This window comes from Perca fluviatilis, chromosome 6, assembly GCF_010015445.1.
Source record: "Perca fluviatilis chromosome 6, GENO_Pfluv_1.0, whole genome shotgun sequence".
Lineage (NCBI taxonomy): Eukaryota > Metazoa > Chordata > Actinopteri > Perciformes > Percidae > Perca > Perca fluviatilis.
Genome location: NC_053117.1, coordinates 17879222 through 17899859, shown reverse-complemented (window position 1 = coordinate 17899859; position 20638 = coordinate 17879222). Strand labels below are relative to the sequence as shown.

The 20638-nt window shown below is 40.0% G+C and overlaps 1 protein-coding gene and 1 long non-coding RNA gene across 5 annotated transcripts in view; both read left to right on the top strand.

Annotated features, from left to right (window-relative positions):
- The first annotated feature begins 32 nt into the window (after positions 1-32).
- On the top strand, positions 33-3069 carry LOC120560086. Of its 2 annotated transcripts, XR_005639420.1 has the most exons (9): positions 34-163; positions 514-605; positions 696-773; positions 859-1098; positions 2016-2045; positions 2138-2483; positions 2566-2665; positions 2775-2834; positions 2924-3069. It is a non-coding gene; the product is annotated as an uncharacterized LOC120560086 (long non-coding RNA). The 2 variants fall into 2 exon arrangements; XR_005639419.1 differs by having other exon boundaries at positions 33-163; positions 2138-2665.
- Positions 3070-3962: 893 nt separating this feature from the next.
- pip5k1bb (phosphatidylinositol-4-phosphate 5-kinase, type I, beta b) overlaps positions 3963-20638 on the top strand; it is a 42492-nt gene continuing 25816 nt past the window's right edge. The window contains exons 1-4 of one of the 3 annotated variants that reach the window (XR_005639516.1): positions 3963-4216; positions 18641-18745; positions 18882-18950; positions 19779-19909. Coding sequence is in view for 2 of the 3 variants with exons in the window: in XM_039803673.1 (XP_039659607.1) it covers positions 18882-18950; positions 19779-19909 (200 nt within the window). In the remaining variant the exon portion in view is untranslated. Of the gene's footprint in view, positions 4217-16768; positions 16788-18640; positions 18746-18881; positions 18951-19778; positions 19910-20638 lie in introns of those variants that run through there. The other 2 variants (XM_039803673.1, XM_039803674.1) reach the window with 2 other exon arrangements.

Genomic DNA, 20638 nt, shown 5'->3' with positions numbered 1-20638 from the left:
GATAATCTTATGATAATAGGTTTCTCACATATCGAATCAATGGCGAGCTGACAGGGCATAGGCTATATAGACTCGTGACTCGGCAGTTTCCTCACTTTCTAAAGACAGGTGTATGAAAGTCAAGAGAGGCGTTACCTCCCTCAGCTCTCGCTTATTATTACAGGTACGTGGGATAACAGATTGTAATTCTAATTTTAGATAGTGTAAAAACAAAATGTAACTGTTCAATCTCAATTTTGGCGCTAGCATAGTTTGCATACCAGTGTGGACCGGAATTGAGTGGCAGCTTTTTTACACAATTGGGCTACAAATTAGCAACAATAGCGTTAAAACAAATCCTATCTTGCGTATGTTTGTTTCTTGTGCCATTGTTTAGGTGCATACTCAAAGTATGCTATTGTAACAACCATGGACCAGTCGGAGGATCAGGCTATTTAACAAAATGTAATTATACATTGAATACAGTACAGTGTATACTGTTATATTTCTGATGAGAAACTATATCTCCAACAGGAAGTGTGGGGTAGCAGTGATCAACAGTGGAAGGCAGCGGATCGTATTTTGCCCTCGAGAAAGCCTCTCATCACTGATCTCTAACATGAATGGTATGTGTCTGACAAGTTACCATCGTTAAACTGTGCCCAGTGTCAACCATTAGAGAGCCATCAATTAAGTTAGTATTTTTGTTTTGATAGAAGCAAAGCTGACCTTCATGTTTCTGCTGCTGTGTGCTGCTGAACTCATTCAGTGCTTTCCAGTTACAGCAAGTCAAGGTATGTTAAATCCCATCAATCTCTCATGATAAAATATTTTGATGTGAGATAATTCATAAATATAGGCTACTGTATGATGTTACAGGTGGAAACCGATCAGTGTGGCTGTTTTTCTGCAAGGATCCAGGATGTGCCACTAATGTCACTTGTGTGTTTTGCAACGACAACTTAATCTGGAGACACAATCACATTGCAAATTGTACAGGGACTCCACCACTCAATACTGTCTGCCAACATGGGGGTCGTGCATTCGTTTCCATAGATACACACGGTGACTGCGAATTTGAAGGAAAAGACGGTTATATTAGGACAGCAAAATGTACAGGTATTAACATTCACTTTCTAAAGCCCTTAATATACACTGTGTTTTTCTTGCAATGATTCACACCATCGTCAATCTGAAACCGATTTCACAGATTGAGTGTGTTTACATGCACAATAGTAGCCTATCTTGTTTTTGAGGGTTTTTTAAACTTCAAATATTGGTTTCAGAAACCTGGTTATCCCCTTATGCTAATTTTGAAAAACCTGAATATTTTACCTGTGTACTCTGATTGACATAACCATACTGTATCATGTCAAAAACTATTTATCCATTTTTTTCCGCCCGGATGATCCATACACTGCTGGTAAGATAGAGAAGCCACATCAAGAAGTGTGGTATGCGTCAGAGTCCAGGACCAGTTTCTTGTTTATTAAAAAGGATCCCCATTAGCTGATGCTGGAGCAGTCAGCTACTCCTCCTGGGGCCCTGCCTCGTTTCACTGGGAGTGATTTAAAACTAAATTTGCCATGTCCTGCTGCTGTTATTTCTGCACGTCAGGACTCATCACCATCCAGCTGAGGGCGCTGTTTGTTAATCATTTTGTGTTGAAGGGTAATTCTGTCAAGGCACACTGACTGCCAAAATTCCCCATCTGCATTTTAGCTGTTGAATTCCTCTGCTGTCAGTTTTTGCTGACTTTTCATTGTGTACTCTTTTCAGAAATCATCACAAAACACCTGTGATGCCAAACTAGAGTATTGATTTGTATTTATGAATCAAAATGTTACTGTTTAAGATGTACTGTAAGATGATTAACCGAACTGATGGTAATTTAGAATTTCACACCAAGCAGAATTTCTTAACTAAAACTAGTCACATTGTATTGGACATCGGAAAATATATTTTATATTTGTCCAATAATTGATGTCATTCTGTCTAATAACACGTAGTAACTCTTCTCTTGTTTTCTCAACTAGACCACAGCAACATTTGTGTTTTCATCAGTGGTAAGTTTGTCCTACTGCAGATACACACTTTACATCATGTTGTTCACTGTTTTGATTGACCATTGACGGGAGTTTTTTCCTCTTTCCTCTAGCTACCACATCACCACAAGTCACCAGAGATGCTACGCCAAACCACCGTACAAAAAGTGGATACATTCTCGGTGGAGTTTGTAAGATCGGAGTATCAGTAAATATGTCACTTTGTCTGCTCTGCCATGTTTCTTCTGTTTTTAGACAGGCAACTCTTGACAGCAGCCAGTGGTAAATCTTTCTTTCACCTTTCACATCACCGATATCTGCCGTGATTTAACTTATTTGTTGAATTCAAGAAAAATAATGCTTTTTGCTACTAGGCCGACGTGCTTTTACTCTCCCATCCTCTGTCTTCTTGCTTTCGCTCAGGGCTGAAATATTTGTCTAATCAATGCTAACAATCAGGTGAGATCAAACTTTTTTTGACGGGTTGCATTTATTGTGTATTGAAACACTCATCTTAAATATGTATCTCTTGGTTCCACAGGGGGTTCTTTCCTGCTAATAGTAGGCTTGTTTCTGATTGCACATTTCCGTAATTTCTGTAAACAGAGACAAAACAGAGAACTAAATCAACATCACACAAGGTAATCGAAATATATTATTGTTATTCACAAAGTACCTTTATTCATATGTTTAGCTATTGTAATATCCTGTTTCCAACATGTCCTCATGTCTAATATGAATTTGTTTCAGTGACTCTGGTGTGACTGAACCCCTAAGAGAGATGCAAAGCCCTGGAGAAACAAGTGGGAGGTTAGTAGAGAACATTAAATATGCAGCATATAACCCACAGCATGTGCAAATGTAGATTTGAATGTAATCATTCTGACTTACACCTTCAGTGATAGTCGTTGTGGGCCTGGATTGAACGAAAACAGCAGCAGCGCTCTATCTCCGTGTGACAGTGGATCTTAAACTCCTCTTCTTATGTTTTTGTTCTCAAGTTTTATGTTTCTTATTTTGTTAAATAAACATGTTAAGTATGAAACGGTCTACTGTTTATTTTATTGTTGTGCAAACCTCCACCACAAGTCACTGAATGTGATGTGCCAATCAGTATCACAGTAATGCCTCTCATATCACGCAACTAGGAACTAAGATGTGAATTTAAAGATGTAAAGGATTTTTAACCTAGTAATGCAGTTGGGACAGACAAAGGATATATTATTGTCATACTAGTTTTGGGTAATGAAATTCAGTGGTGGAAGAAGTATTCAGAAACTTTACTTAAGTAAAAGTACTAATACCACACTGTAAACATACTCATATACAAGTAAAAGTCCTGTGTTGACAATGTTACTTAAGTAAAAGTATGGAAGTATAATCAGGAAAATGCACTTAAAGTATTAAAAGTAAAAATACCTAATGCAGAAAAATCCTCACATTTTAGAAACTGGAAACTAAACAGTTGTGTGTTTAATCGGCTAATCATTTCAGCTGAACTTGTAGGCATATATATTGTTGGGTAGTTTAATTTCAATAAGACATCGTATTTTATAAACTACATGTGTTTTGTGTGCAAAAATCTTAATTTGTATGGTAATTAAAGCTGTCAGATTAATGTAGTGGAGTAAAAAGTACAATATTTCTCTCTGAAATGTAGTGGAGTAGAAGTAGAAAGTGACATGAAAAGAAAAGACTTAAGTAAAGTGAAGGTACCTCGAATTTGTAATAAAGTACAGTAGCCTACTTGAGTAAATGTACTTGATTACATTCCACCACGGATGAAATTATGTGAATCTTTATTGTTGCTGAACAAACAAGACTTGGAAATAGATGTCCACTCTTGTCCAGGCCTGCAGAGGGCACACTCGGGTCCCTTTTCATGTTTGTATCCAGTGGTGCACTGAATGGCAGGCTGTGTGTAGAGAGGCAGGGCACAGGACATATACTGTACACTGGAGAGACACGCAGGGATTCTTGCTGCTCTCAGTGGAGAAGTGACACCTCAGTTGTGCACAGTCAGCTTGTGGTGGAAACACACCACACACATTGCGTGTATTTATTTCCTAACCGATTTTACTCATCTGTTGGGGATCGACTGCTTGAGGAAAGGGCTTTCTGTGAGGACTGCAGCAGCCACTCCGAGGAACTGATTATTTCTCCACGACTACGCAGAAGAAGACGATTGGCTGGTAAGGTTTCTATATGAGTTTGGCATATATAGTGCGAAACACAAGCTATCTTGTTAAGATTTAAGGTAAACTACACTGACACAGACCATTACCTTACGTACATTACGTTTCGTGTTTCAAAGTAGGATACCAGTGTCCAGGTGTTGCGACAGGTGAAAATAACTGCAGGTGCGCTAAAACAGTTTCTGGTCAAATGGAGCCTAAAGATGTTATTGTCTTAAAGCAACACCCCTGACTTTACCATAGGCTGGATTTCTCAACAATCCTCTGTTCCCCCCAACCAGAATGTGTTTATTGGCTAGAGGTCAGGATATTATTGCTCTAAGGTTGTGTGTTTTCATATTTTACCATGGTTTAAACGACAGCATTCAAGTGAAGGCGTGGGATTAAATGTGGCGGTGGCTTTCACCCTTATACATGCTACATCAATTAAATTATTCTTGCTGTTATTGTTGTGCTAAAGGCTGTCGCACAACCAGTGTAACCTTAGCTGCTCTAGAGTCACTAGTGCTATATAGACATTTACTTTTTACTGCTGTTTCTTAAATGATTGAGGAATTCACTTTGTCTTGCACTTTTTGCGAGAAAGTGGAAGTCTGTCCAGTTTGATGGGAAATGAGGCAAGCATGTTAAAGGTTGTGTAACACGTTAGGGGGCAGAGGAAGAAAGCCACTCCTGGTGTCTATGAGTGTAGAATAAAGCTAATGTGAAGATCCCTTCATGCTTAAGTTGAACCTTTTGTAAATCAAGTTATTAAGAAACTAATGTGTGTAGACATACAGCTGCTAAATCCCTTTGGCACAATATGTGCTGTATAGGCCAGGTGACAGATTTTCTGTATTCCAAATTTATTTTCTGTGTACCTTATTAGCTGTTGCACTAGACCAGCCTTTCATTTACTGGCCTGAGCCTCTCTACTTATCACATTATCACTGCTCTTAACAGTGAAGTGCTACATTTCTTCCCCTGGTAGCTGACAGCCAGGCTGCAACTGTGTAAAAGCTTTGCCAGTGGAAAGAAAAAAAAGTGATAACTGGTTATCTTGTATGCTATGCTGGGAGATTGAGACCTGCCCAGTGAGCAGGGAAGCTGCTTTGGTCAGCTCAACAACTGCAGTGTCCAGTGAATGATCTGGACTTACTGGTTATCATTCAACTGTTGAGCTTGTGTTTTTATAGCATTATATCATTGACTGATTTTTGTAATATACAAAATTATGGATGTGTGTCTGAGGGAGGGTTTTGCTTTGTCATAATGAAAAGTTTTGGCATGTTATGTTATCTGTAACTTGATTGAGAAATGTTTACCTTTTAGAAATGACTGTTTTTTTTTTATTCATTCATTAGAATAATTGTTTGATGGAGCTTTTTCTTGAGTTTAGCCTTATTCTAGACCATCTCAGCTTTTAACATCTGGTCATAGGGCATCCTGATGGTTCAGCTGGCTTAAGAGTGAAGCGTATCTGCTATGTCCTGGGTCTGTTTTTGGCAGTCCAGTGTTTCTGCATTGCAAAGTGGCTAATAAAGCAACCTATGTTAAAAGATAACTTGTGATTGTTTCCTAAAGTATTACAGACATAGACACTAGTTACTAATTTGGATCAATGTGTGACGTTGTGTTGATTAGAGAAAGTCAATAAACATGTAAATCTGACTGGTGTCAAGCCAAGGTCTAGGATAAGGTGTCACACAGGATTGTGAGTATGTCGCCTACCTGTTGGTTTATAAAGCTAAAAGCAATTACCAGCTTGCTGTTGAACTGTGAATCCAGGGAATTCTGCTGCTTTGCTGTTTATAGTTACATTTCCATTGTAATTGTTTTGGGGCTGTGGTGACAGAGGATAATATCTGTTATTCTTTCCACTTACACCTCTGTTGATGTTAGTTTTGGTTGTACTGCCAGTGTTTCTTGGTCATAATTAAAGGGCTGCTTCTAAGCACTGGGCCTTATGCTTGTTTGTATTTGTGTTTTGTTTGTAATGTTCAATTTCTCATTTTACCTATGTGGTGTGGTGGTAATTGTTGGCTGTCTCTGTGTGTGTGTGTGTGTGTGTGTGTGTGCGCACTAGACCTGGGCAATATATCGATATTATATTGATTTCGTGATATGAGACTAGATATCGTCTTAGATTTTGGATATTGTAATATCGTAATATGACATAAGTATTGTCTTTTCCTGGTTTTAAAGGCTGCATTACTGTAATGTGATGTCATTTTCTGAACTTACAAAACTGTTTTAACTGTCCTATTATTTGCTTTTACCCACTTAGTCATTATATCCACATTACAGATGATTATTTATCAAAAATCTCATTGTGTAAATGTTTTGTGAAAGCACCAATAGCAGATTTTCTCCATATCGCCCAGCCCTAGTGTGCACAATACATTTTTCCAGTAAAGCACAATGATTAAAGGGGGGCCTCACACAAAGAGCAGCCTAGGGGCACCTGACCACCTTAATCCGCCCCTGAGTATGTGGTTTCCTTTATGAACTTCCTGTTTCTTCCTCATTTGACTGGTAGGCAGTGGAATTGGTCAAGTTTGGGCCAGGTTGGTCAGCTTGCTGCAGAGGATGTTTGAAAGGGAAAACAGCTCATGCAAATCCTCTGCTCTCTCCTTGTGTCTAACACCTAAACTCCTGTCCTGCGCTGCTTGCTGTCCTGGCACTGATTTGTCGCTTGTCTGAGAGAGCAGCATCCGTGCATTATGTAATATTTCCCATCTGAGTAGCAGCAGAAGTGCCACATCACTGTAGAGCCAAAACCTTGTGAACACAAATCATATTTATTCTGACTCTCCTCTCTTCTTGGACTTTCACTGTGATGGATCAGATTCTCTCTTAAATTAGTGATTTCATTGTGATAGTGACTGTAACTAAGCTTTAATCAATATCACTGATTCAAAGAAGAGGGCCACCTTTTTAAGCAAACACTATATCTTGTTCCTACTGTATGAGCTTTATGTGAAGAGGTAGCACAACAATTAAGAGCTGTAAAGTTTAGTCTTGTGATTTTGGATCAAAGAGCACTCTGTGTAATGTGCTGGGATCCTAGTATAGGACCAAAATACCAGGCATATGAGTCTCATTAAGACAGTTACATAAGTAAGTGCCCTGAACAGTAGTTCTCAGCCCTCTCTTTTATTCCTGATAATGGTCTGACTGTCTGATGTGTAACAAGACCCAACACGGGTGTGGTCCCATGTTGGTCTTGTTACTACATTCAAGATGTTCTGATAAAAAAATGCCTCACTGTGTTGTGATAATGAAATATGGCACCTCATAATGCTTGTGTGTGTTCAGTGTGCCCTCTCTTCCTACTACACCCACTCTAATTCTTCTCTCAGAGGACCCTCTCTCACTCCTGTCTGCAGTGTTACAGGATATTCTTGGTTTAAGGGCTAATGTGCTACGTCCCAGTTGCAATGCGATGAAACCATGACAAGAGTATTTGTTTTCTTTCCAGAGCTCGTCATCTCAGGTTATTCAGCACCACGCCATTCTTTTTCTTGTTGTTTCTTTCAGCTCAGTTGTAGCAACCTTTAATCAGATCACTGTGGCGAGTGACAGTGCATTTCATTGTAGATTGAGATTTGAGATTATTTGTACGTGGTTTCCCTACTAATCTCGCATTGCTAGACCTATCTCCACAGCAATGTGTCAGCGCTGAAGTATGGTCTAGCTACATCACTCTGGGATAGAGGGAAAAACCTGCTGGCTTGTTTGTATTTCTTTAACCATACTGAGCTGCGGTAAGCCCTGGATGTAGCACAGTGCCCTTGCAAAATGGATAGCGGAAGAGGAGGGACATCCGTGCAGGATGTCAGACTTTATCCCAGCACTGTACATCCGTTGAGGGAAACTATTTTGGTACAGATTTAAGAAAATATATTCCATCTTTTGTGAGTCTAAGGACTTGGTATTAATTCCTATAGTGGACATTATTTATTGTATTTCAGTTTACTGTGATCTAACTTGTAGCAGTTGTGGGTTGTCCATCAATACAACATGTGGTTTGCTTTGCAGTTTCTGATGAGTTAATGAGGGTTGTGTGTTATGCTGCTTTGCTATTTCACCAGTAAGTCAGTGCCAGATGCCTTTAGGGGCTGCTAATGATTACTTTCTTATTGGATAATCTAGCACTGTTAGCCTGTTTAGCCTGTAAAATATCAGTATTCAATTTACACTGATGAAATTAAAAAGTAAGCAATTTTTTATTACAGTCCGTCTACACTGGATATGCGGGCAAGACATTTTATAAGTTGAAAAATCAACTTGTCTGCAGTGGAAAAACTAATTGGGACACTGTTTCTAAATTACAACAATTCTATTTTTGATAATTCTGTAATGCAATGCATTACAAGCTAACATCGCCCGATATATTGCTCATCTCAAATTATCGACCAGGATCTACACTTGTGAAGATAAATGTCATACTACATAAATTAAATGATTCATTGCTCATCGAAATTGGAATTTGTTGTCAAGCAGTACTGAATAAGAAGGTGCTTTGTAGCATAAAACCTAGACAGGTCAGTCTGGCAGTTTGACCCAAATACTCATTGATTGGATGAGGTTTAGCCTCCACACCTCTGTTTAGTTGTGATGCACCTCATCCAAAGCACAGTGTGGGCTGCTCTCTCCCTGTTTTATTGTCCTCTTTTATCGTCCATGTACTCATGTCAGCACATACCGAATACTACTGATAGCCATCAGGACTCAGTCAGGATTTCATAATCAACTGTCTTTTATTACAGTACTGTGATTAATGTTTACCCCAGACAACATCAAATCGAATCTATTAGAAAATGAAAGCTCCTCCACATTATTTTTCTGCAGCAATGGAAAATCCATAAACTGTATGCCAGTTGTAAGAAATAGAAAATCATCTCCTTAATGTAAAGTCAGCCCTTTTGTGTGATATGTTTAAATGTTTCAAGTACAAGGACTGCCGTATGTTAGTTCATGTAATAACTATATATATAATAACTACAAAATTGGTATTTTTTGTAAAAAGACAGCAATAAAAAACATATATATATGTTATATAATATAAAGCTTTTTAACATTTGGAATAAAAAAAGTGTACAAACAGGTGCACAGGGGATGTAGATAAAACAAAACATGAATGTTCTTTTAATGTTAAATCCTTGAAAAGGCCTTTATATAAACTCAGTTTTTCTTGAGTCAGTGGTCCTCCTGAAAAAAACTCAAGTGAATAATTGAAGGGGCACTTCACCGATTTTACACATGAAGATCCTTTCCTGGTCATGGAGAGTAACTGAACACATTTGTGCAATTTCTTAATATGGCTCTGGAGGAGCTTTCTTCAGTTTGGGAAAATATCTTGGCTTGGGCTTTGAGACTACAAATCTCTAACAAAAACTGCGTTACAAACTGGAGGTGGGGAGTTTAAAAGACTTGGGTCAGTCACCAGGTAGGGATTATCTTATTAAAATACACTATTGAGTTGCATGTTGGGAATTTTAAGATTGGATGCTCAACCCATTCTGGGGACCAAAAGCCAGGATATCTCAGCCTCTGTTACGGATTTTGAATATTCTTCTTATTGGTCTCTCGAACGTCCCCCAGCCAAACAAAATCACTGGAATGCCCCTTTTAAGAGTGAAGATGTCACAACAATCCTCATTCACAGCACCTTATAATTCTTGTAGATGTGACCTGACACATATTCATCATTCAAAGTATTGAATGTATCCAAGTATCCAACTTGTATGGAGATATGTTAATCTTGGGAAGAGTCTGTCAGGGTTGGTTAAAAATCCCCTTCATTTACTTTGCAGCAGGTGAATCTGGATGCAGTATTATCGCTTTGATCTAAATGACCTCTGAAAGGGAATTTCCTCCTCCCTGGTCCCCTCAGCATATCGGCACAAGCCTTTGAAAGGATAAAAAAGGAGGACTGCAGCGTTAATTGGCTGATAATTGTGCTCCTCTTAATAAGGATTGGTTGGTTGCAGGGTTGCAGGCAGAGCGAGCCCGTAGGAATTCAGATTCTTGGGAGGTTGTGGTGTTTGTTGTTGTTACTTGTTGTTGTTGTTTTGGCCCTGCTGAGCACTCCATGCTACCCCTCCTACTTCCCTGCCCTGGTAATGACAAGGCTTGCAGAGGCCCACTCAGGGGACCATGAAGAAGACTGGTTGATGACAAACACGTGGGATAAAAGACTTAGAGAATGCAGAACATGAAATTCCAAGTAATTTTCTTCAGCAGCCTGTGACCTGCGATCAATGAAGGCAGGGCAACCTTATCCCCTCTTACCCCCACGGTTGATCACTTCTGAGAATAATAAACACAGTTATTTGTTCCCACAGTGATATGTAAATAATAAACCTGCCTGTCACCTTTGTGACTTAAAGAAGAGTAAGAGGACTTTGGACTCCAGGGCAGGGCTGAGTACAACTAAGCTGGGCTTGGCTATTGGGCAAGCCTCTCTTCTTCTCTTCGTGTTTTCCATGGGCTGTGATGTCAGGAGCGGAGGCTAGCTTGCGTAGATATCACTGGTGGTTGAATAGTAAGCGTGCCGTGCTGTAATAAGTCCTTGTCTGAAAGAGTGTAGAGCTGTAGTGTATCGCTCCATTAGCGCTGCCTCTCCCTGCCTCTGTGTCTTTAGAGAACATGGTCTCTGTTTTCCCTCCATATACTCATCTCTATGTTCCCCCCCCCCCCATTCCCTCAGTTGAATCATGTGATTCTCTGGACACAGTGGGTGACCTCCTCCTAACTGCTTTTCATGCAGAGTGGAACTAGAGTGTGACACTCTGAATTACAAATACAGGCCAAGTCCTCTCCCTAAGTTTCTTGTAGTCATGTTGTCTTAGAAAACAAAATATATTCATTCACTTGCTCTATATAGTGCAATTATGTACTTGTGTTTGTATTGATTGTGCTTTTTCTTTTCTTTTGTGTCCTGCTGGGAAAATTGATTTGCTTAGAATAGAACTTGACGTGGTCTTGTTTGCACGATGCTGTTAAATCACGAGAGAAGCACCCATCCACACCTTTTGTACCCTCTCGCTGTTATTCTCTCCCATTGGCTTCTCTGTCATTTTCATTCCCTTTCTCTGTCTAGCTCATTTTTTCTTTTTTTTTATGTCACATCTGAAAGGTCATAGCGCCCCCCTATTGTAAAATGTGCATTTAGTTGGTGATAGTGGCATTTACTATTTGGTGATAGTGGCCATTGGTATATCTCACACTGTTGAGCCGACTAAAACAAGTATTCAAATTTATGTCTCCACTGTTCGATGATGCATCAGGGACAGTAGCTTTTCTCATTGTAAAGAGCTCCCATTGCACTTATGCAATGCTTTGCCTTGCAGCACCATGCTGTTAAGACAGATCACTGTACTTTTAGCCACGCTAGCTCTGTTAACAGTTTGTCTGTTTGTACAACATTGTCCAGTTACACTTTCATGACAAGATGAAGCTGAAACGAATGACCAAAGTTCCAAAATACGGTAGCAGGCTAATGGGATGACGACACACTGAATGTTACATGCTAAACATTAGGACAGAGACAGCTTATAACCGAGACGCCCCATCTTAGAGTAATTTCCTGTATCTGTGTCACGTGGGTTTCACCACTGCCACGCCTCATCATTATGAACGATTATTTCACCCCATAGTCACCAAAGTAAATATTGCACCCACTTTGTTTGCAATAAGTAACTAATGTTCACGATTGCCCTAAAAAAGCTAATTTTTGTAATGCTAAATATGGCTTTTAGCTGTGTAAATATCTAACGTTAGCAAAAGAAAACACTGAGAAATTATGCAAATATAACATTTCATCCATTTTACTACACTTTAAGTTGGTTGTGCCCACTTGGGAGACAGGAAGTGTGTACCGTTTCATGCAATTGGGGCAGCATGTAATTTGCTATCTTTAGTTATATAGAACCTTGATTAGGATAAACCCTTTTGATTTGGCAAATTAAGTCTTTTTTAATTTTGCACTGCCCTTTGGCCAAACTTACATTTTTGGCCCACTAGTAATAATAGCAATATAAATTGTCTCCATGTTGTTAATCCAACTAATCCACATGGGCTGCCAGTGTGATTGTTTGTCTTGTTTATATACATATAGTCTACACACACACACACACACACACACACACACACACACACACACACACACACACACACACACACACACACACACACACACACACACACACACACACACACACACACAGCACAGCTTGTCCCTCAGAGGGACGATGAAAACAAACACACCCCTAGAGGTTACAGTGAAATATGGAACAGAACACACCAAAAACACTCCAAAATAATACCTGCCTGCTGTTTTACTGCTCCACTTGGTGGGGGGACTAGCCAGGGAGAGAAAACAGAGAAGGCGTGTGTACAGTATAACATGTGTGGCTACGTATATAGGGCCACTAAACCTGTATGTTTGCACATGTACAGGTTGAAACTGTGTGCATTTTATGTTCTTTGTATTTGTGTTGGGGTGGTCTGTTTGAAGTGGGTGGAACAAGAGCATTGGGTGTGTGTTTTTATCTCTTTGACATTGATTAGCAGATATTTCTGTCTAACTGAACATTTCACAATAACAATGTTATTCTCTTTTCCATCTCCCTCACTCTGTCTGTCCCCCACCAAGCATTTTCTACTCCTCTGCCCGTCTCACTATTTGTCTGTGAGCAAAACACAGCCAGAGGATACATCTGCATGTGTTTGAGGTGGTGGAGGACTACATGTCATTTGTTTGTCATTTATACGACTGACAACTTCTGCTGCTAGTGGTGGGGAGCCCACACATTAGATGTTTGTTTCCCAGCCGCGTGATTCCTTTTTCTTTTATACACAGTTGGGGTAACTAAGCCAATTATGTTATCACACTGACACACCAATTAGTGAACTAGTGTTTACATACGGCATCACAAAGATAATGACTACTGCTCCACACCATTCAGCCTTGTGAAGTACGGTACTTTTTAGAAATTTGGTATTTCCTTTAATCTGTTAGTTAACACTTTCTTTCAATGTATTTTTTATCATGTTGCCCATGATCCTAAAATATTGAGTACTTTGGGTTACTGAAAAGAGATTTGATTAAAAAATGCCAACAACAATGCACAATTGAACAAGTTTTATGAGTTAAATATTGCTTTGGTGGAGTTTCTGTGAGCTGTAGTCAAGGATCAGAGCAGTTAAGTTGATGAAGCTGATCCCCTGCAGGCCGAGCTGAGCTGACTCCCCATGCATCTTCTTGATTGTATCCATCCAAATCCAGATATATGTGCTTATCTAACGTCTCACAGTCAGGGATTGTGAAGGTCATGAAAGTCCAGCAGTACAGTCCTAAGCGCTATGCATTGCTGGTCTGCTATTGATTCTCCATTATATCTCCAATCAGATGCAGTAATCCAATAGTATCTGGGGACTGAAGCAAAGCAGAGCAAAAATAAACCTATATGTAGTACAGTGCCTTGCGAAAGTATTCGGCCCCCTTGAACGTTTCGACCTTTTGCCACATTTCAGGCCTCAAACATAAAGATATAAAACTGTAATTTTTTGTGAAGAATCAACAACAAGTGGGTCCCAATTATGAAGTGGAACGAAATTCATTGGCTATTTCAAACCTTTTTAACAAATAAAAAACTGAAAAAGTGGGCGTGCAAAATTATTCAGCCCCTTTACTTTCAGTGCAGCAAACTCTCTCCAGAAGTTCAGTGAGGATCTCTGAATGATCCAATGTTGACCTAAATGACTAATGATGATAAATAGAATCCAGCTGTGTGTAATCAAGTCTCCGTATAAATGCACCTGCTCTGTGATAGTCTCAGAGGTCCGTGTAAAGCGCAGAGAGCATCATGAAGAACAAGGACCACACCAGGCAGGTCCGAGATACTGTTGTGGAGAAGTTTAAAGCCGGATTTGGATACAAAAAGATTTCCCAAGCTTTAAACATCCCAAGGAGCACTGTGCAAGCGATAATATTGAAATGGAAGGAGTATCAGACCACTCCAAATCTACGAAGACCCGGCCGTCCCTCTAAACTTTCAGCTCATACAATGAGAAGACTGATCAGAGATGCAGCCAAGAGGCCCATGATCACTCTGGATGAACTGCAGAGATCTACAGCTGAGGTGGGAGACTCTGTCCATAGGACAACAATCAGTCGTATACTGCACAAATCTGGCCTTTATGGAAGAGTGGCAAGAAGAAAGCCATTTCTTAAAGATATCCATAAAAAGTGTCGTTTAAAGTTTGCCAAAAGCCACCTGGGAGACACACCAAACATGTGGAAGAAGGTGCTGTGGTCAGATGAAACCAAAATCGAACTTTTTGGCAACAATGCAAAACGTTATATTTGGCGTAAAAGCAACACAGCTCATCACCCTGAACACACCATCCCCACTGTCAAACATGGTGGTGGCAGCATCATGGTTTGGGCCTGCTTTTCTTTAGCAGGGACAGGGAAGATGGTTAAAATTGATGGGAAGATGGATGGAGCCAAATACAGGACCATTCTGGAAGAAAACCTGATGGAGTCTGCAAAAGACCTGAGACTGGGACGGAGATTTGTCTTCCAACAAGACAATGATCCAAAACATAAAGCAAAATCTACAATGGAATGGTTCACAAATAAACATATCCAGGTGTTAGAATGGCCAAGTCAAAGTCCAGACCTGAATCCAATCGAGAATCTGTGGAAAGAACTGAAAACTGCTGTTCAAACGCTCTCCATCCAACCTCACTGAGCTCGAGCTGTTTTGCAAGGAGGAATGGGCAAAAATGTCAGTCTCTCGATGTGCAAAACTGATAGAGACATACCCCAAGCGACTTACAGCTGTAATCGCAGCAAAAGGTGGCGCTACAAAGTATTAACTTAAGGGGGCTGAATAATTTTGCACGCCCAATATTTCAGTTTTTTATTTGTTAAAAGGTTTGAAATATCCAATAAATTTCGTTCCACTTCATGATTGTGTCCCACTTGTTGTTGATTCTTCACAAAAAATTACAGTTTTATATCTTTATGTTTGAGGCCTGAAATGTGGCAAAAGGTCGAAAAGTTCAAGGGGGCCGAATACTTTCGCAAGGCACTGTATATGTGTCCTGGTGATAGAAACTGTAGAAACCATCTTGACTGAATACCTCTCAGCCATTATGTCATGATCAGATTCGGTTGAATGGTTGTGCTCTACTGTGGAAATTACTGTTCAATTTTTGTCACTTATTGCAAAGAACCAGGTCTCCCTATAGGAAGAGATACATTATACTTTTTAAAACCAGTGTCTAGCATGGCTGGTGACTGGTTGATTGAGCTTTCTGATTCCTGCCTTCATTACCATTATCATTAGCTTGCTTACTGAGACTAGGGAGGCAATATTACCACAGCTATTTAGACATTTTGTCAGTTCAGATGCATTGGATCTGCATTCTCATCATACCAGACGGCCCATGTCTGCTCTCAGCAGCGTATTTTCCTTGCCAGGACTGCTTGGCTACAGACTGACTATTTGACTTCCACTGGGGCTGACTGGCACCCTTGGCAATGTCCCTGAAACCATGGAGGAGATATTGCCTGGAAGCCAGTGTTTGATCTGCACTCAAGTGTGTTTGTTTGAAGGGTGGTAGAGTTTCTGACAAGGGCGTGTGAACGAGCGGGAAGAGAGTTGTTTAGGAACAGAGACTGACGGATAGAAGTAGTAAGTAAAGTTAAGTAAGTAAAGTTTATTTATATGGCACCTTTTAAGCGCAGAAGTCATAAAGTGCTTCATAAGTAGGAAAGATAAAGTTGACCAAGTCTGTGTTTTGACAAAGACAGTCACAGGAAGAGCTGTGGTGAGTTTGTCAACAGCTTTGTCTTTTACATTTTTACTGGACAGTTGCTTTGTCTGTGTACAGTTTATGTGTTTTTACGTGAATTCCAAGCTTGACAATTGTGTGAAATGGCAGTTGACACAAAGTGTATTTGTCCTTATTTCATTGAAATTTGTCTCTGGTCACAATTGTGCAGACATAGTATTGCACAGTTTTACCGTGACGTATGAAGTCTTTCATGATCTTGCATGACTTTCACAAAGGCACACAAACAACCCACAACTCCACCCCTCTACACAGGCCAGTTCTAAGTGGTTTTCATCCAGATTTAGACTTTCAAGTATGGAGTCTCCTTTTTATTGATCAGTTGTATAATTTTACCCAGTTGGTCCTCATCCAGACCACAAAACATTCACAATCTGCCAGAGGTATTGATTTGACAATGATGTACTTTTGTATTTGTAGCTCGCAGTAATGTATTTGATACTTACAAAAAGGTGTAATTTTTCATATGTGTAAGAGTATACATGTGCTCACTTTTTTTCCTTGTAATACTTCTGTATGCCCGTGGTATTTGCAGTGGGAAAAGATACGACTGATTTATACGGCATTTATTTTCATCCACATGTCCGACCAACTGTCTGCCTCTCTTTTGTTGAGAGTTAAACAACGGACCTGCTGTTGTTCACTGCAGCTGCAGGCCTCTCATGGATTGTTCTGGAAACAGTCTGTTGGAGTACCGGCTGGCTTGTGGTGTCAGGTGAGAGAGAGAGGTCAAAAAAATCCCTTTTAACACTCACTGACACTCAGGCCAGGACTGAGCGGAGAGCCAGACAGGCTCATTAACATTCCTCGGGTTCAGCGCATGCAGCCAATCATCCAGTATGATGGCTCAGGTGGATCAGCATCTCATTGCAAAGTGTTGAAGAGAAGTATTCTGATTCATTTCTGATGACACAGCTAATGATTGATAACGGTACTTTGTTTTGTAAAGAACACGCTTTTGCCTCAGTTCCAGTCACACAAAGTCATGCAACAAACATGATCTTTTCACTCAGGATGAGCTAACAAGTTTCGTGTGACCATGTGTGTTTGTGTTCCTTCCGAAGAGGGGAACACAAAAAGACTGAATATTATTTTTAAGGCGATAGAGAATGTACTGTATAAATAAACAAAAACAAATATCTGTACTTGAGAGGGGTGCTTACAGCTAGAATGCATCACCATTGGTGTTGTCTCTTTGTTTTTAGCAACACAAGAGCCCATGCACAGATAAGGACTCAGTCTGGAGATAAGAGATCATTTTTTTTAAAGTGTGTGTGTGTGTGTGTGTGTGTGTGTGTGTGTGTGTGTGTGTGTGTGTGTGTGTGTGTGTGTGTGTGTATGTGTGTGTGTGTGTGTTTATCTGAAGACACAATGTGTGTGTGTGTTTATCTGAAGACACAATTATCCTTTTGAAGACTATTTTTAAACATGGCTACAAAATATTTGGTGCTTTTTGAGTAGTATTGCACCCTGCAGCATTGTAACTTAGTTATAGTAGTAGTGTAGCTGGTAGTAAAACTTTCAAAATATAAGTGTTTCATAGAGAATATTGAATATTCTGCGATAGATTCTGATTTGATGTGTTGCTGCTCACCGAGCAGGTATCTGGAGGACATGGTGGCGCTGATGAAGCAGAAAGACATTGTACTTATGGCTCTGATAACTGCAGGTGCATTTATATGCAGGTGGGGCGTAGACTGCAGGCTCACCAGAGCTTATCAGACAAAGTCCAAATTCTCCCGGTGTTTCTATTAAGCCACTACTCCTTGTCCTGTGTCCATGTTTTTCCAACTCACTCAGAGGACACCCACTTATGACACAGTGTCATTGACTTGTGTCACATGTGTCTTTTTCTCTGGAGAGTGAAGGAGTGAAACAGGAGGAAAGCACACACAAAAATAGTAAGGAGGGAAGGAAAGAGAGTGACAGGGAGTGGTGCAGTCAAATTCATGCAGAACATATGAGGAAATGTTTTTGTGGCTCAGTAAGGAATTGGTTGTGCTATGTGCTGGCCAGCGCCAGCAGATCGCTTTCAGCCCCAGGGCTACACCTCATACATACACACTCTGCAGCTCTGCTTCTTTATGAGGTGTTATTTATCCAGTGCACAGGAGGAGGAAGAGGGAGGTGCCAGTATGTTTTAGTACTGTATAGTGTGTTTCATACATGAAACGTGATTTTTTGAAGCGACAGCTAAACTGACAATCAGGATTGTATTGTTCTCCAAAACAAGACTCTAATAAAAAAGAGTTAGGATGGTTACTGCACACCCATGGATAAACATTTCATGAGTTGCGTGTCAAAGCAGAGATCTCTTGCTGGAGGCCAGTTCAAGAGTTTAGAAATAGACTAAATTGCCTCTCCTATCAGGCAGAGATTAACAGGAGAGGGATGGCATCAAAGTGGTCTCAAACTTATCGCAGCTAATCAAGGAGTCTTTGCTGGTCAACACGTTCCATCCCATCTTCAGTCACATCTTAACTTGGAGCACACTGGAGGCTGTGAGCGTTTTTTCCACCCTGGTTTTTAATGCGTTATTAACTCTTTTGTGCCTCTGTTCTCTTGCAGAGGGTCCGCTGACGGATCCAAACCTTCTCATGTTTGCTCAAGCCGACAATCAAGAGATGTCGCCCTGATTGCTGTTTTGTCGGGCACAGCTTTTCATTAGGCAAGGTACATTTGTGCTATTGACTTTTCTTTTTTTATAGATACCACATTTATAATGCAAATGCCAATTTTATGTTGTGGAATTGGTAACAGTAATTTTACTTTATCACAATTTTATTTCAGTTCTTTGCGTCTCTTTCAGATGTCAACCACAACAGAAAATGGGATGGGAGGGCCTTGGAGCACAAGCAGAGAGAAAACATACAAAAAGGTAAAAGTATGACTATTCATACAAGAGCTTCACTGCGTTTGGTTTTATTCGCCTCTTAAGACGAATGTTAACCTGTTTGCACAACATTTATTTTGGAATGCCGCTGTTTAGAGCCAGCAAGTCCAAAAGGTCTTTACTTCTGAGCCTGTGAGTCACATGAGTCCTTTATAAATGTCCTTCTACAGCACAAAATGTCCTGAACCCTGCCAGGGCCGGCTGCCAGAGATCAGTCAAGTGCTGGTCACACTTGTTTTTTTTCCACTTTTCTTTTTAAAACTTTAAACGTCACTGCTTATGGCAGCATTTCTTAAGATGTCACATTACAAGGCTCTCCACAGTGGCTACCACTGTTCAGGTTAGGACTAAAAAGGTCTTTCTGTGGTGGCTACCCACGCAACAGAAATACTAGTGTGTTTATTTCCTGGCCTTTTTGGGGTTTTAATGTGTTAATGTTATACTACAAAATTGTACTATACAGTACAAAACTCATGTACTTTAATGTCTCAATGTATGGCCTGATTTCTTTGTTTGAATTGTGAAAATAATTTGTTATATTAAACTAAAGTATTTAAATGAAATATGAAAATGGCTCAAACAGAAGGGTTATTGCTTTCGGGCTTGCCTATTTTTATTTTTTCAATCTTTTTTATTTTATTATATTTCACCTTTATTTTTTCAGGCTAGTCATTAAGAACAGGTTCTTATTTGCCATACGCGGCCTGAATCGTTCACATGTATATCTAATCGTGTATGTAATGGGGATAGCAGTGACAGTATGATATAATAGCCTGACTAATGGAATATTTTTTCTTCTATGTTCCTATCTAGACGACATCATCGGCCTTGAAGGGGGCCATTCAGCTCGGTATTGGCTATACAGTGGGCAACCTCACCTCCAAGCCTGACAGAGATGTGCTTATGCAAGACTTCTATGTGGTGGAGAGTGTCTTTCTTCCCAGGTCAGTGTTACGTAGCGTCAACCCACACAGATATGTACTGTATACATACCTTCACACTTGCGCACACAGCTTCTATACACAGGAAGACATCTTCTAAAATGTATACATCTTCTGAAGCAATTGTTCGTGTGAGAATTGTGTCAATGGTTTGCTTATTGCCTTCAAAATATCAGTCTTTTGCATAAGCTGAGAGAAATGAGGACTGTTTCATTAAAAAAACAGATTATTTGTAGGTGGTAACAGGCTGCTCTAAGGCTGCGACAGTTTTCTGACTCGGCAGAGTGAATGAATGGAAAGCGATTGAAGTGTGTCTGCCTGCTCAAATTTTATGTCTGGGTTTTGTATTAAAGACATTTAAAAAACTATTATTAATCATGCTCAGTAGATACTGCCGGCACTGGACATCCAGTCCAAAGAAATTATGCTGCTTCCACAAACTGCCACCGTTATCATTTATCAACAAAGTGAATTTTGCTAGTCTAAGTCATGATGCAGGGATAAAACTATTCTAGTGGATTATTCTGCCAAGAACTGTGAAATCAGCTTACTGTGTGCCTCTTACTGCCACAGTGCAAAACATATGTCAGTGTGGCCGCTCGGTCATCTCAGGCCGTCTTCAAAATCACATCATCAGCTTAAAGACACTTTTGACATAATCCAAAACAGACCCAGGACTTCTTTAAAAGTGGGACTTAGTGACTTAGGTATTTACACATGCATTAATGCACA